The sequence below is a fragment of the Metopolophium dirhodum genome, chromosome 1 (assembly GCF_019925205.1).
Source record: "Metopolophium dirhodum isolate CAU chromosome 1, ASM1992520v1, whole genome shotgun sequence".
Classification (NCBI taxonomy): domain Eukaryota; kingdom Metazoa; phylum Arthropoda; class Insecta; order Hemiptera; family Aphididae; genus Metopolophium; species Metopolophium dirhodum.
In genome coordinates, this window is record NC_083560.1 from 121456912 (window position 1) to 121469896 (window position 12985).

The window sequence follows — 12985 nt, forward strand, 5'->3', positions numbered from 1 at the left end:
TAATTCAGAAATACATATGTTTTTCAATATATTTTACATGGCATATAAAAATACATTGAAAAGAAAAAAAAAATGATTTCCTAATATGTAATTCTAACAATTTCACATACCATCTACTTCCCTTTCTAGAGCAATGCTGTTAGTTAACTTGTTTTCGGCTAACTCGTGAAGAGGTTGTATTTCATTTTCATTAGTTTGAGATGACTTCAATAATTTCTTGGCCTGGAAAAAAAAGTATTCAATAGATATGAAAATAATAATAAATATGCACTACCTAATAAAATTAAAGACTACGTTGTAATTGTATACTTGACATTTATGGTTACCTTAACAAAAGCGTACTTAAATTTCTTTTTAAGATTTTGGTCAACTTCATCAGAAAGGCTTATTAGTTTTAGATTTTCCTGACTTGACGTGTTTATTATGTTATTTAAAAATGTTATATTTTCTCTAACAGAAGATAGTTGTGACCATGGTGGAGATATCATTCCTTCAGCAAGATGAAGAGTTGTTTCATTCAACAATTTAATTTGTTTAAACACGTGATCTAATAATGTGTCAATGCATTTATCTTCACAAGCTATATGAATTTAAATCATAAAAAAAAAAATAGTAAATTAAATAAGTAAGTACAATCATAGTGTTTCAAATATTTATTAAAAACATAGTATTAACAACTCACGTGTGCATCCTTTACTCGTCAGAACATGTTTATCTTGACAAACCGAACAATCTCTACCAGTTATATTTGGCATACAGTTACATTGACCTGTCTCTTCATGACATTCATCACTTACTATGCCAAATTTGTTACATTGGCATGGTTCACATTTTCCGCCTTCTTCCCGTGGATATCCAAACCAACCATATTCACATCTATAATAAATCTTATTAGAACGTTTATAATAGATTAGAAATATTATTGATTCTTACTGATCACACATGCTTCCTTTATAACCTTGTTTGCAATGACATATTAGTTTCCCATCAAAATCGATTTCACAAGATTGTGCGTAATTTTTTGTAACTGATGGACAGGGACATGGTTCACAACCATCGGTAAATGGGTCTCCATAATATCCTTCCGCGCATACATCACAATGAGCACCTCCAGTGTTATGCGTGCAATTCTATAAAATTTATATTTATTATTTTGTGTTATGAAACATAAATCATTGTAAATAACTTACTTTGCAAATTCCGGTGTCAACATTACAGATAGATGACCTTCCATTGCATTCACATTGCCGAGCTTCACCGACAGTCTGTATTATTATTGTAGCACTTACTGAAGTGTTGTAGTAACGAAAGTATCCCAAGCTTGGGTCTTGACAAGATGAAGAATTATATTCTGGTGGACAATCGCATACTTCAACAATTTGAGAAGCAGTTAAGTGGTTAGTTTTTTTTTGAGACATTGTAGCAGTGTCTAAAGTTACATCTTTTAAACTGTAATAATAAATCATTATTATAGAAAATAAACAATAGTTTTACTAAATTTCATTGACTAACGTTGCTGTTGTGAAATCAACTGAATCAGTAGCTCTAATAAATATATATTTTATATTTTGTAGTGCAAGCATAAGTATTTCTCGGCTGACTTTGGCGCTAGGATTGTTTTTGACTTGCCATAATGACTCGTGTAACCTATAAAATAAATATTATATAATATGTACTATGTATCTACTTACGTATAATATATAGATTCTATATGTATTTTTTTGTAGATATTTATTAAAACAATAATTATTATACTTAATAAAATATTTACTCTCTCTATTCTGCACAAGCTTTGCTTTTAAAAAGAGAACCAAAGATCAATTAATTTATGCTTATAACATGTTTTGTAAATTTAATTTTAATTTGGTAACAATAACTATTAATATTATTATTAACAGTTTCATTTTAACTTACCTTACTTGATGGCTTGTCCCCACATTGATGGTTGATGGGAAATGTTCTAATATTATGTGGTCGTTACCTTGAATCTGAATCAGTGGGTATGAAGTAAGAATGGATTGAGGGAAAAGAGTGTTTCCTCCTTCGGCATCTATGGTGAACCGTATGTAACCACCATATGATAGTACCTAATTTAAAAGTATTGGTAATTATTTCAAATTCTTATCAATATTTATGAATACCAACCTTATCTCCACAAAAACGTTTAGGAAGTTGCCAATAAACAGGAGTATCGAACAAATATTTCACTCCTATCTCAACATTACTTATAGTTCCCGGTATAACCCTGAGATTATTAGTTACATTAAGTTGATTCCGTTCGTCTTTGTTAGGTTTTAATCCTGTACTATCTGGATTTGCTAGCTATAGAAATAAATAAAATGTTTCATGTTTATACTCATATAGTTACTAATTAGGTATTAACTATGAAATTATTTATTCATAATATTATACTGATGCTTAAAAAATATAACTTTAGTCTTACATTAATATAACATATTTCTTGAGTATTGACTGGATAATCACCCTCTCTATACAGAGTATTATTATTTGTATCATAGTTTATGGATAAAGTACGTGTTTGTGATAATCTGATTTGATTCCATGTTAAGCCTGCTGCTGTGCATGAGTTGCTTCTCCCAAAACAGAAACAAGGTATACATCCGTCCGAATTTATTGGATGAAGTCCAAAGGTTCCATCTTTACATTGATCACATCGCTTTCCGTAAACATTAATCTGGACACAAAGCAGATAACGTGTTTAATCTATTTTATAAATCCTATAGATAAAGATTATTACCTTGCATTCACACTGCCCAAATTCATCACAACCACATAAAGTTTCGTTGCATTGGTTTGGTTCACTTCCAGCATAGTTACAAGCACATGGCCGACATCTTGGATACCCATAGTAGCCAAAAGAACATTTATCACATTTTGGACCGTCATAGCCAGTTCGACAAACACAAGACCCGGTTTCGTTATTGCATAACCCATTGAAAGCCCCAAATGAATCACAATGACATTCCTAAAATAAATAGCTTTATTAATATTTTTGATATTCAATAAATCATCAAAATCCTACTTGACATCCTTTATTGATTTCCCATCTAAAAGCATTGGCTGTACATAGACTACAATTTGGTCCTTCTGTTAGTTGAGGACACACACACCTGCCAGTATCCATATCGCAAGTGTGTCCAGGTTTTTCACATACTTCACATTCTGAAATAATATTTAACGTTATATTCATCGAGTAGCTGTTAATGCTTGTTAGCTGATCATTGCATTTATAGTTTAGTTTAATTACCTGAACAGCCTAATATAGAAAATCCATAATAATTTGGAAGACATTGATCGCAGTTTTTACCCCCTATGCCAAGCTTACAAGCACACTCTCCGCTTTCCGAATTACATATATCGTTAATAGCACCTATTTTGTCACAGCTACATTTTTGACATCCTGTTTCAGAAATATTCCAAAAACCGTCCTATGATAATAAATTACTGTTAGGCACAACCAAATTTAATAATGATGTTTTTCATAAAATTTTCTATTCTTACGTTGCAAGCATCACATTGATTTCCAATCACGTTTGATCGACAATTACACTGACCAGTTATAGGATCGCATATATTATTATTGCTTCCTGTTTCATTACATTGACATTCTACGTATAAAACAAAATAATCATTAAAATGTCAATATATTTCACTTTATATTATAATACCTATAGTTATTACTTATGATATTTAAATTCGCTCTATTAATCTACTTACCAGTGCAACCTTGATTTGAAAATAAATGAAAACCATCGCTGCATGTATCACAATTTATGCCAGAAACACCTTTTTTACATGGGCATAATCCTGATCTAGGATCACACAAATCAGATATAGAACCAATGTGATTACAGTTACATTCCACGCATTCTGCAGTTATATTACCCAAACCATCCTGTAAACAATTTGGATTATAAAATATTAATCTTCCACTAAAAAAAAAAATAGTGTTATACATACCATACAACGATCACATGTTCTACCGGTGAAATTTTCTTTGCACTGACATTGGCCAGTGTCTACATTACACGAATCAGTTATAACTGAACCGATAGCGTTACAATCACAGGCTGTAAACATAACATACCATGTTGTAAGTAATAGTCTTCGGTAAATTATACAAATAATAATACAATCACATAAAGTTATTACTCATGTAAATAAATCATGAGAAAAGTTAGTGAAAAAAATTAATGTAAGATAATTAAGCGAAATCAACGTTAAATTATAAATTAATATTTAATTAACAGTTTATTCAAGAGGACGCCACACTGCATGTGTAATTTTCATACGATAATTTATAAATAATTAAATAATATATATAATACAATTATTATTGATGATACATGTTGCATAAACATTTACTTTTTATAATTTTAAACCATATTACTAGGTAGCTATTTATAAATTTAAAACAAAAAATAAATAATTTAACTTAACTTGACAAGTTAATTGTAAGTTTCCATATAACTATTAACTTAACTGAGTAAAAAAAAAAAAATTAGGAAAACTACTAACTATAAACTTTTAAAAATATTTTCTATCAATTTAACTTAATTCAATTAAAAGTTATCATTAACTTGCCTAGGCTTGCATAAATCAGTTGGGTTAAAAAATTTTATGACCATCTTTTATGTGCATTACTTACGTCTGCAGTCAGAAATAATGGGATTTCCAAAATGACCAGGTTTACATTCCTTACAATTCCACCCAATAGTGTTTCCTAGACAATTGATGCATTGCCCGGTGAGGTTATCACAAGGGGCTTCATTACAATCACATGGTTTACAAGTAGAACCAATTACTAATGGATTTCCGAAATATGTTGGAGCACATCTATAAATGAAATAAATATTGTAAACATTTTGTCAATTATAAGAGTTGGTTTGAAATTATACATTTCGCAATGATCGCCAGAGTATCCCTCGGGGCACTCTGTACAAATATAACCTCCTACACTATTCGATTTACAAGTAGGACTGAAATTGTTCGAACTCTCATCCAGGGGACAAGCACATTTTTTGCAATCATTCGGTGTGCCCTCAATTGCATTCCCATAGAAACCAATGGCACATTCGTTGCATTGCGGTCCAGTTGTGTTGTGTTCACAGATCTATGACGTAAAAAATTATATTATACATGTATTATCATTAGTTTATAACAGCTGAATATAAGTATACATATTAAAAACATAAATTTATATTATATTTACCGAACAATGACTAGATATTTGGTCACACTCTGGTGAATGGTTGTGACAGTTGCATTTTTTACAAATTATATTTGTAGAAAATGGATCAATCTGTTTTACATAACCATAGTCACAATTTTCACATGATAGTCCCGAATATCCTATTGGACATGTGCAACTTTCTATACCATCAATAATTTGTCCACTTCCGTTTATATCTCCCATATCCATATAAGCGCTAATCAAACTGAAATAAATTGAAAGTTTGACTATAATTTCTATATTTTTAAAAAAAGTCAATATTTTACTCATTATTGTGTATAGTGTTACGTACTTTGATTCTACTTGATTGGTGTGGTATTTTGCTTTAATAAGTATATGTTTAATATCAGACAAGATCGATAAAAATTCATCACGTGACACTTCAGTGTTATCAACAGGTGTTTCGAGATTTTTAAAATCTCTTGTCACATAAAACCAATCATTTTCAGTCAAATTCACGTTACCAGAAATATTGTTCGAATATCTCAAGTTCTTGCCACCGTATGCGATCAGAATGTTTTCCTTGGCCTATAAATATACGCATTCAATGTAAAATACTAAATGATTCAGAATATAAATTAATTTCACACATATTAAACGTAAAATAAAATATTTATTATTCGTACCCACGTTAGAAATTCAGTAACTATCATATAATAACCAACGTGTTTATAGTAGGTAGTTAATACTTACAATAATGATGACATCTGGATCAAGCATTTGTCTGCCGCTAGAATCACCTCGCATTATGACCCATGATATACTGAAGTATAAACTAGAACCATACGCAGACAACTTATTACCAGTAAATTGACTAGGAGATAGCCAATAAAAGCTGTCAACGTCAACTGGTATATCAAAGCTGCTTATTAACGCGAGTCCTGTACTCGGGTCCGTTGATGGAAATATGGTTTTGGTTAATTTTAAATCAGTTATTAACCATCCTTCAGTTTCGTTGATCTAAAACATGGGATTATATGTAAACTCCACACGCGGTTATAATAGTTTATTCAAAGTCTGTAATATGACTTATATGACTAGAAAAATTATCAAAATATCGAATTACCCTAGTTGCTTTTAAATTCGTCGCTGTCTTGCATATCGATGACACACCAGAGCAAAAACATTTCTCACAGCCGTCAGGGTTCGTGGATTTTAAATTAAAATAGCCCATCTTACATTTATCACAATTGTCTCCGGTTACATGTTCCTAATTAACATTATACATACATGATAAATTGTTTATACTTAAGACTTAAGAAGTGTCTAATAATAATACCTTGCAATCGCATTGGCTTTCACAGGACAAAGGCACTGTTTTAATTCCACGTTCTTCACAAGCGCATGGTTTACAGTTAGGAAACCCGTTGTAACCAGGTGCACATTCATTGCATTTGGCACCACCGTACCCTTTCAAACAGTTACATAGTGCGATTCCCTTCAAGTGAAATAAAAGTAGTTAAAGATTATGCGTTATTCCGTCCAAACTAAATGTTAAACTGTAATGGGTAAAACCAGTAAATACTTACTGTTTCTTTGTCGGGAATACACACATTGCCATCGGACCCGTCAGGGTGACATTCGCATGATAAACATGGTTCAGGATCGTCAGGTTGGACATCTATTGGTCTATACCACCCAAGCTCACACACTTCGCAATTTGTACCCATTGTATGTTTCTATAACATTTTAGATTTTTCAATTATATAACTATAATATAGGCAATAAATAACGGATTCCCGTATTTCTGGAATTATCGTCCCGAGAAATATATATATACTTACTGAACAGTTGATACAAATTCCACCACCTGAATACGTTCCGTAGATGTCCAGACTAGACTTCTCTTCATCGACAATCGGATCGTATTGACATTCAGTAGCATGACCATGACATTGACATTTTTCACATATCACCGGACCTGATTTCCATGGGCGCTGGTTGTACATTGGACAACATCTGTCACAATTTGGGCCACACGTGTTATGAAGGCAGTCGCAGCTCGGCTCCTATCAAATAATTGATGGAGGTCATTGTTAAACAAATAAATTATATAAATAAATAATTTATTGTGGTTAGGTTACTGATACCTAACCCAGGCACAGCGTTAAATGGGGGTATAAGTGCCTTGTCCCCACCCCCTAGACATCATAAACTACCTATAAATAATAATTTTTTTCAGAAATCTGTTTAGAAGTTCAGAGTGTTTATAAATTATAATCACGGCTTAAACATTTTTATTAGATACATGTTTTTCCCTCTGTACAGGCCTAAGTAGGTATAAATAGTTAAAAATAGAATTTTTGGACCAAAATGATATTTTTCTCGCCCCTCTTCCCCCAGCAGACGAATTAAATCCGCTATTGACCTAACCTAACCATCTTATACTGATCAGTAGGTTGTAGGTAGGTATATTATAATCTAGATATAGAAAAATGCATCAACGCTATTTGTTCTAATGATCTAAGAATTTACTTTTTGAAAAGGAAGGTTTATATTTTCAATTATGTATTGCAAAACAAATTAACAATCAAAAATAAATAGATACAACTTACAGCATTTTCTGACATTTCCTTGCATTTTTTTGCATGTCCATTACAAATGCATCTGCCCCCAATGAATATATCTTTGATAGAATAGAACAATTTGCGTTTAAATGAATTGTCCAACATCGCCATCTTGTCATTGGGTAAAATTATTTTTTGCATCCTCAGTTGTATGTGTTGGGCCGCAGAAAAGTCTAATATTTCAGTGGACGTTAAGTTCATGCTATTGTGTCCTTTTAGAAGATTGATGTGAATCTGTTGAATAGGCATTTATTTAAAACATTTAGTGTTAAATAATATATTATAATAATATTAGTATAAGGTGTTGTTATTTAATTATTTTACTTCAGCGTTTTCGTGAGGTTTGAACCGCGAAAATGAAGTAATGCAAGTAGCGTTTCGGTAGATTTGCACTATTTTATCCTTGTTGAACGCTGGCTGAACGTCATATTTCTGAATGCATTCCTCACCGTTGATGGCAAAATACTGCCATGGTTTGTATTTTATACCACCGTCTGTTGACCTCTCTAGAATCCAATTGCCGGGTCTTGACGAAATACCAAATTTCATAATAATGTACGACACTTGATAAATCTACAACAATAAGCACAAAAGTATAAAAATAGTGAAATATTTAATCAGTTTAATTTTCTATAAATCAGTATAGTACAGCTGATGGTACGTTTTTAAACAATTTAAGTTGATCGAGACCAAGTCTTGTACACGCGGCCGTGCAAGAGCTGACGCTGCCACAAGTGGCTGGTCTTAGGAGATATATGGATAATTAAATTTAAAAAAACGCACGGCACGGGATTTGAACCCGCGACTCACGCGCCGGACTATCGGACGCGTAGCAGTTATAGCCACCGCGATCATGTCATATTATTAACCTTGATATTGTCCCTCTTAGGACAGAGTGGCAGTGTGTACAGTTGAGGAGAGAACGCAGGCGCTAGGCCGCCAGAGCTTGAGAATTTTTTTTTCAGATCTAGGTAAAACGATTTAAATGACTATTGTACATTTTAATACTTCACTACGTACTTAATAAAATCTAGTATAATATGGTTATTGCAATTGAAACATGAATGTTACTGAGATAAAACTGAATATAATATTTGCATAATCATTTACAATTAGATTCTTTGTAATGGTAAATACCAATATATGAAGACTCCATGTTTTGATGAATGAAAGAATATAGATAACTAGCTATCTTATATGTTACGGAATTTAACTTTTTTAAATTTAATTTTTGACGGAATTTAATAATTAAATAGAGATTAACGATTTTAGTTATTTTTTTATAGTTCAAAAATATATTATTCACGGGGAATTGAACTGTTTTCGTATATTTTTATATTTTACTATTCACACAACAACACTTTTAAAATAGATTAGGTTTAAGGTACTATTTATTCTACATATTTATTCATACCGTTTTACGGTAAGTCGGTATTGATTCAAAAGTTAATAACAATGATATATGATATAAATATATACTTTTATAATACAGTCGAACTTGGTTAGCTCGAAGTTGAAGGGACCGGCAAGAAAGTTCGAGTTATTCAAGAATTCGAGTTATCTTAGGATAATACAACTAGAGGCATTTATATGGACCGGGGAAAAAGTTTTAGGTAACGATGATTTTGAGTTAAAGAAATTCGAGCTAACCACGATCGACTGTAATTAAAAATATACCTAGCAAAAGCAATGTTTTCGACAAAAAATAATTTAACCAACCCTATTTCTAGTACGTAGTAAAATAAATTATTATAGTAGGTAGGTATAACAATATAAATTTATACAACAAAATATACTTAGTAATGCCTATATTATAGACTGGTATCCACTCAGAACTACTTTTTGTGTGCTATGATTTATCATTAAATTAAAATTTAACATAATATCCATTACAATTACGATATCAAACACCTACTTTACATTAGAGTGGTTACCTACTTCATAACGTATAGTTAATATAAAGTTAACCCACTTCATAGATAGGTATGAAAATAAAATTAATAAATCATGTTACTAACGATTTTCTTAATATATAAACCATATTATATAAGTTTTATAATAGTATGTATGTATAGCTGAAAAAAAATTAAATAAACTTAAAACATTAATATACTCAAATGACAAATAGAAGTAAGTTATTTTACTCATCAGTTGAGTAGTTTTAAAATTAGTTATCATATACAATAATGGTTTGAGTATATTGTACTCGTATATGGGTAGTAAATAGTAAATATAATACTTCAAATTATGGTGTTAAAAAATCTGACGATAACCTATACCTAACCTACATATCGTAGTTTTAGTATCGTTTTAACTTATAACTTCTTGGTTCACAATTTTATTTTTACTTAATTTTAATATATGCTATAATTTAAGTTATAATTATAGTTAAGTATTTAAGTACGCATATTATAATATTGCATATGTCATTTTATTTTTATGTTATATAGTTAAATTTATTAATAATAAATTATATTTAAATATAAATGTATTAATAATAAAAGTTTGTACCTATTTGCTTATTTATGATTTTCAGTTTAACTTCACAATTACCTTAAATGTTTTTTTATAATATAATAGTACATTTTGGATTATAATACCCTTTTACATTTTTAGTTGGTATTTAAACTAACAGCAATAGAAAATATATACATGTATATATTGTGTTGAATTGTATTGTTATTTTTAAATTTCAATAAAGTAAAATATGAAATATTTTGAAATAAATAATAATATATATAACTGCTTACATACTTACAATTAATATAGTAGTTCATAAAATATTATAAGAATATTATTTAGTGTTTACTTTTTTTTTTATAATAAAAAAACTATTCACTTAGCCAAAATGGCAATTATTGTAAAGAACTTAATTGAAAAAAATTAATAACCTACACAATGGGCTTTTAAATAAAGTGGGGGAGTTGTCAAAAAAAAAATAAAATACTGGATTGTAATATTATTGTTATTGTTATTATAATGGTATTTTTTTAACATTAATTTTCCATTTAATTTTAAAAATATATAATAATTGGTACAATTCTTATCGTTTATTAATTTAAAAAAATAAATATAACCAAAAGACTCTTGCACTCATACGATTTTCTTAAGAATTGCCTCGTTTTCAAAGAAATATCATTTATCGGATGCACGCATGTATCACTGAAGAGATTATGCAATAATTAAACCAAATTGAATAGTTGTGATGCACTGCTTATTTACCCTATCAATATAGTATATAAGAACTATTTATGAGTAGAAGACATTTTAAATATAAATAAATAAAAACTGTACTTAACACATTTATTTAACACACACTCATTATGGCGGGAAAAATTTCGTAGACGGTAGAAATGTTGGAAGTGCTCACTTAACACATTATTTCAAAACTGTTATTAGTACACAATTATAGGACTTAACAGTTTAACACATTTGAGACATAACAATATTTATTTATAGTACTTATCACATAATAGTCCGCTATCTATTGACTTAAATATGTACAATATCACTTACCACATATTTGCAAACATACAATTATTACTATTCTTATACTAAAAGGCACTCGACTCATTTTCGTCAAAAAATGTACTTAAAACATTTTTGAATTAAGCCATCGATATTATAGTTGAAGCACCTACTTCTATAATATTTAGTAAAACGATATTTTTGAGATAATAAAATCTTTTGTAAAATTTTGGCCAGCGAAGAACTAAGATTGTACAAAAGTAGGTATCTATAAGACGTATAGCAGTGTCAGACAAAATAACTCCATGTCTAGGTACAACCAATAACTAAAGATAACATCAACATCCACAAGATAATTTAAATTTTTTTTAATAAATATCAATATTATTGCATTTATTAATACGAAAAAAAAACATGTTGGTAATAAACTGATAGGTGATCACTCCTGATAGGCATACCTACTCGATAATAATAATAAAAAAAAAATATTAATTTTGTTTAGTCGTATTTATAAAATATATTTTAAATCATTATTTATTATTATATTATATTAGGGGTTTTCCCCTTGATCACTCCGCTCGCCACCTTTTATATTTTTTGAACTGTCTCAGCTGCAAAGTTTAATCAAAAATGCTTTTAATACATAGGTATAACAGTAACTTTATTTCTATCTTTTAGATGTACCTAATGGTAATATTATGAATTATTGAAACTTATAATAAATTGAAATTGAGAGATATACATAATATAATATAGGGTCATATTTTTCTATATTTCTCAAATAAATATTTTTGCTAGACTTGGTTATTAGAAAGCTTATAGTTCCGAACTTGGATCACTTGTCATCTTACGCGTATTGGGCTATATTTTATGGAACAGTCTTCAATGACGGATAGGTGATTGAAAACGCAAATAACATTGTTTATCACCACAACGAGTAAACAGTAAAATAAACAAATATAAACGACAGATCGACCGTTTTGATGTCGGTGACCACAGCTGTGGTTGAATATCGCGAATCGCGACTGAAAAGCGTTTAAATAAGATTCGTATGCGGATTTCAGAGTATCAACATGAGTGTATAGGAATAAATATATTATACTTTTAGGTATAGGTTAGGTAAACTGATACACCACCTAGTGGTAGGCAGGTACAGACAAATGTAAAAATTATGCTTTGTGTGGTTGTCCGGTGGGGGGGGGGGGGGGGGGTGGCATCTACGGTCGAGAATGACTAATGGTAAATCCTTTTTCTGTGCAGTTGACGTTTACAGAATTTTTCAATTTCGACGTTATCGCATTGGCAACGTGATTTGTTTTAAGTCGTTTGTTTGTTTTTTTTTTAATGTTTATTTGTATTATTATTATTTGGTAGAGAAAGAGAGACTGATCGAGGGATAGACACTGAAGAATAACTCCAAAAGAGAGCTCCTACGCACTACATAACTACATTAAACATCGTAATAATGACAATAACAAACAGCGATAAAATATGTAAACAATTGTAATAATGTATTGTAGGTCATGACTTTATTTTTTTCAATTGCTTCTAGTATTATTCTCGACGCGAATGAAATATAGTTTTTATTTGCATGTTTCTTTTTCAACACAAGTAATTATTTTTTTTGTTATTAAAAAATACAAATTTAATTTATACTACGCCACAATGCAAACCGAATACAAATTTGTTCCTACTC

General features: G+C 30.1%; 1 protein-coding gene across 1 annotated transcript in view; it reads right to left on the minus strand.

The window, feature by feature from the left end:
• The window catches only part of LOC132933476 (laminin subunit alpha lam-3), a 58264-nt gene that overhangs the window by 12486 nt on the left and 32793 nt on the right, over positions 1–12985 (minus strand). The window contains exons 3-28 of the mRNA XM_060999749.1: positions 8146–8394; positions 7810–8055; positions 7039–7263; positions 6784–6933; positions 6534–6692; positions 6321–6464; positions 5948–6214; positions 5547–5782; positions 5234–5459; positions 4920–5134; positions 4670–4857; positions 3982–4091; positions 3739–3916; positions 3523–3629; positions 3269–3449; positions 3044–3183; positions 2759–2986; positions 2444–2695; positions 2146–2322; positions 1915–2087; positions 1513–1647; positions 1191–1449; positions 934–1130; positions 683–876; positions 327–580; positions 111–222 (exon numbers count right to left, since the gene is read on the minus strand). Coding sequence (XP_060855732.1) covers positions 111–222; positions 327–580; positions 683–876; positions 934–1130; positions 1191–1449; positions 1513–1647; positions 1915–2087; positions 2146–2322; positions 2444–2695; positions 2759–2986; positions 3044–3183; positions 3269–3449; positions 3523–3629; positions 3739–3916; positions 3982–4091; positions 4670–4857; positions 4920–5134; positions 5234–5459; positions 5547–5782; positions 5948–6214; positions 6321–6464; positions 6534–6692; positions 6784–6933; positions 7039–7263; positions 7810–8055; positions 8146–8394 — 5002 coding nt within the window. The remainder of the gene's footprint in view (positions 1–110; positions 223–326; positions 581–682; positions 877–933; positions 1131–1190; positions 1450–1512; positions 1648–1914; positions 2088–2145; positions 2323–2443; positions 2696–2758; positions 2987–3043; positions 3184–3268; positions 3450–3522; positions 3630–3738; positions 3917–3981; positions 4092–4669; positions 4858–4919; positions 5135–5233; positions 5460–5546; positions 5783–5947; positions 6215–6320; positions 6465–6533; positions 6693–6783; positions 6934–7038; positions 7264–7809; positions 8056–8145; positions 8395–12985) is intronic.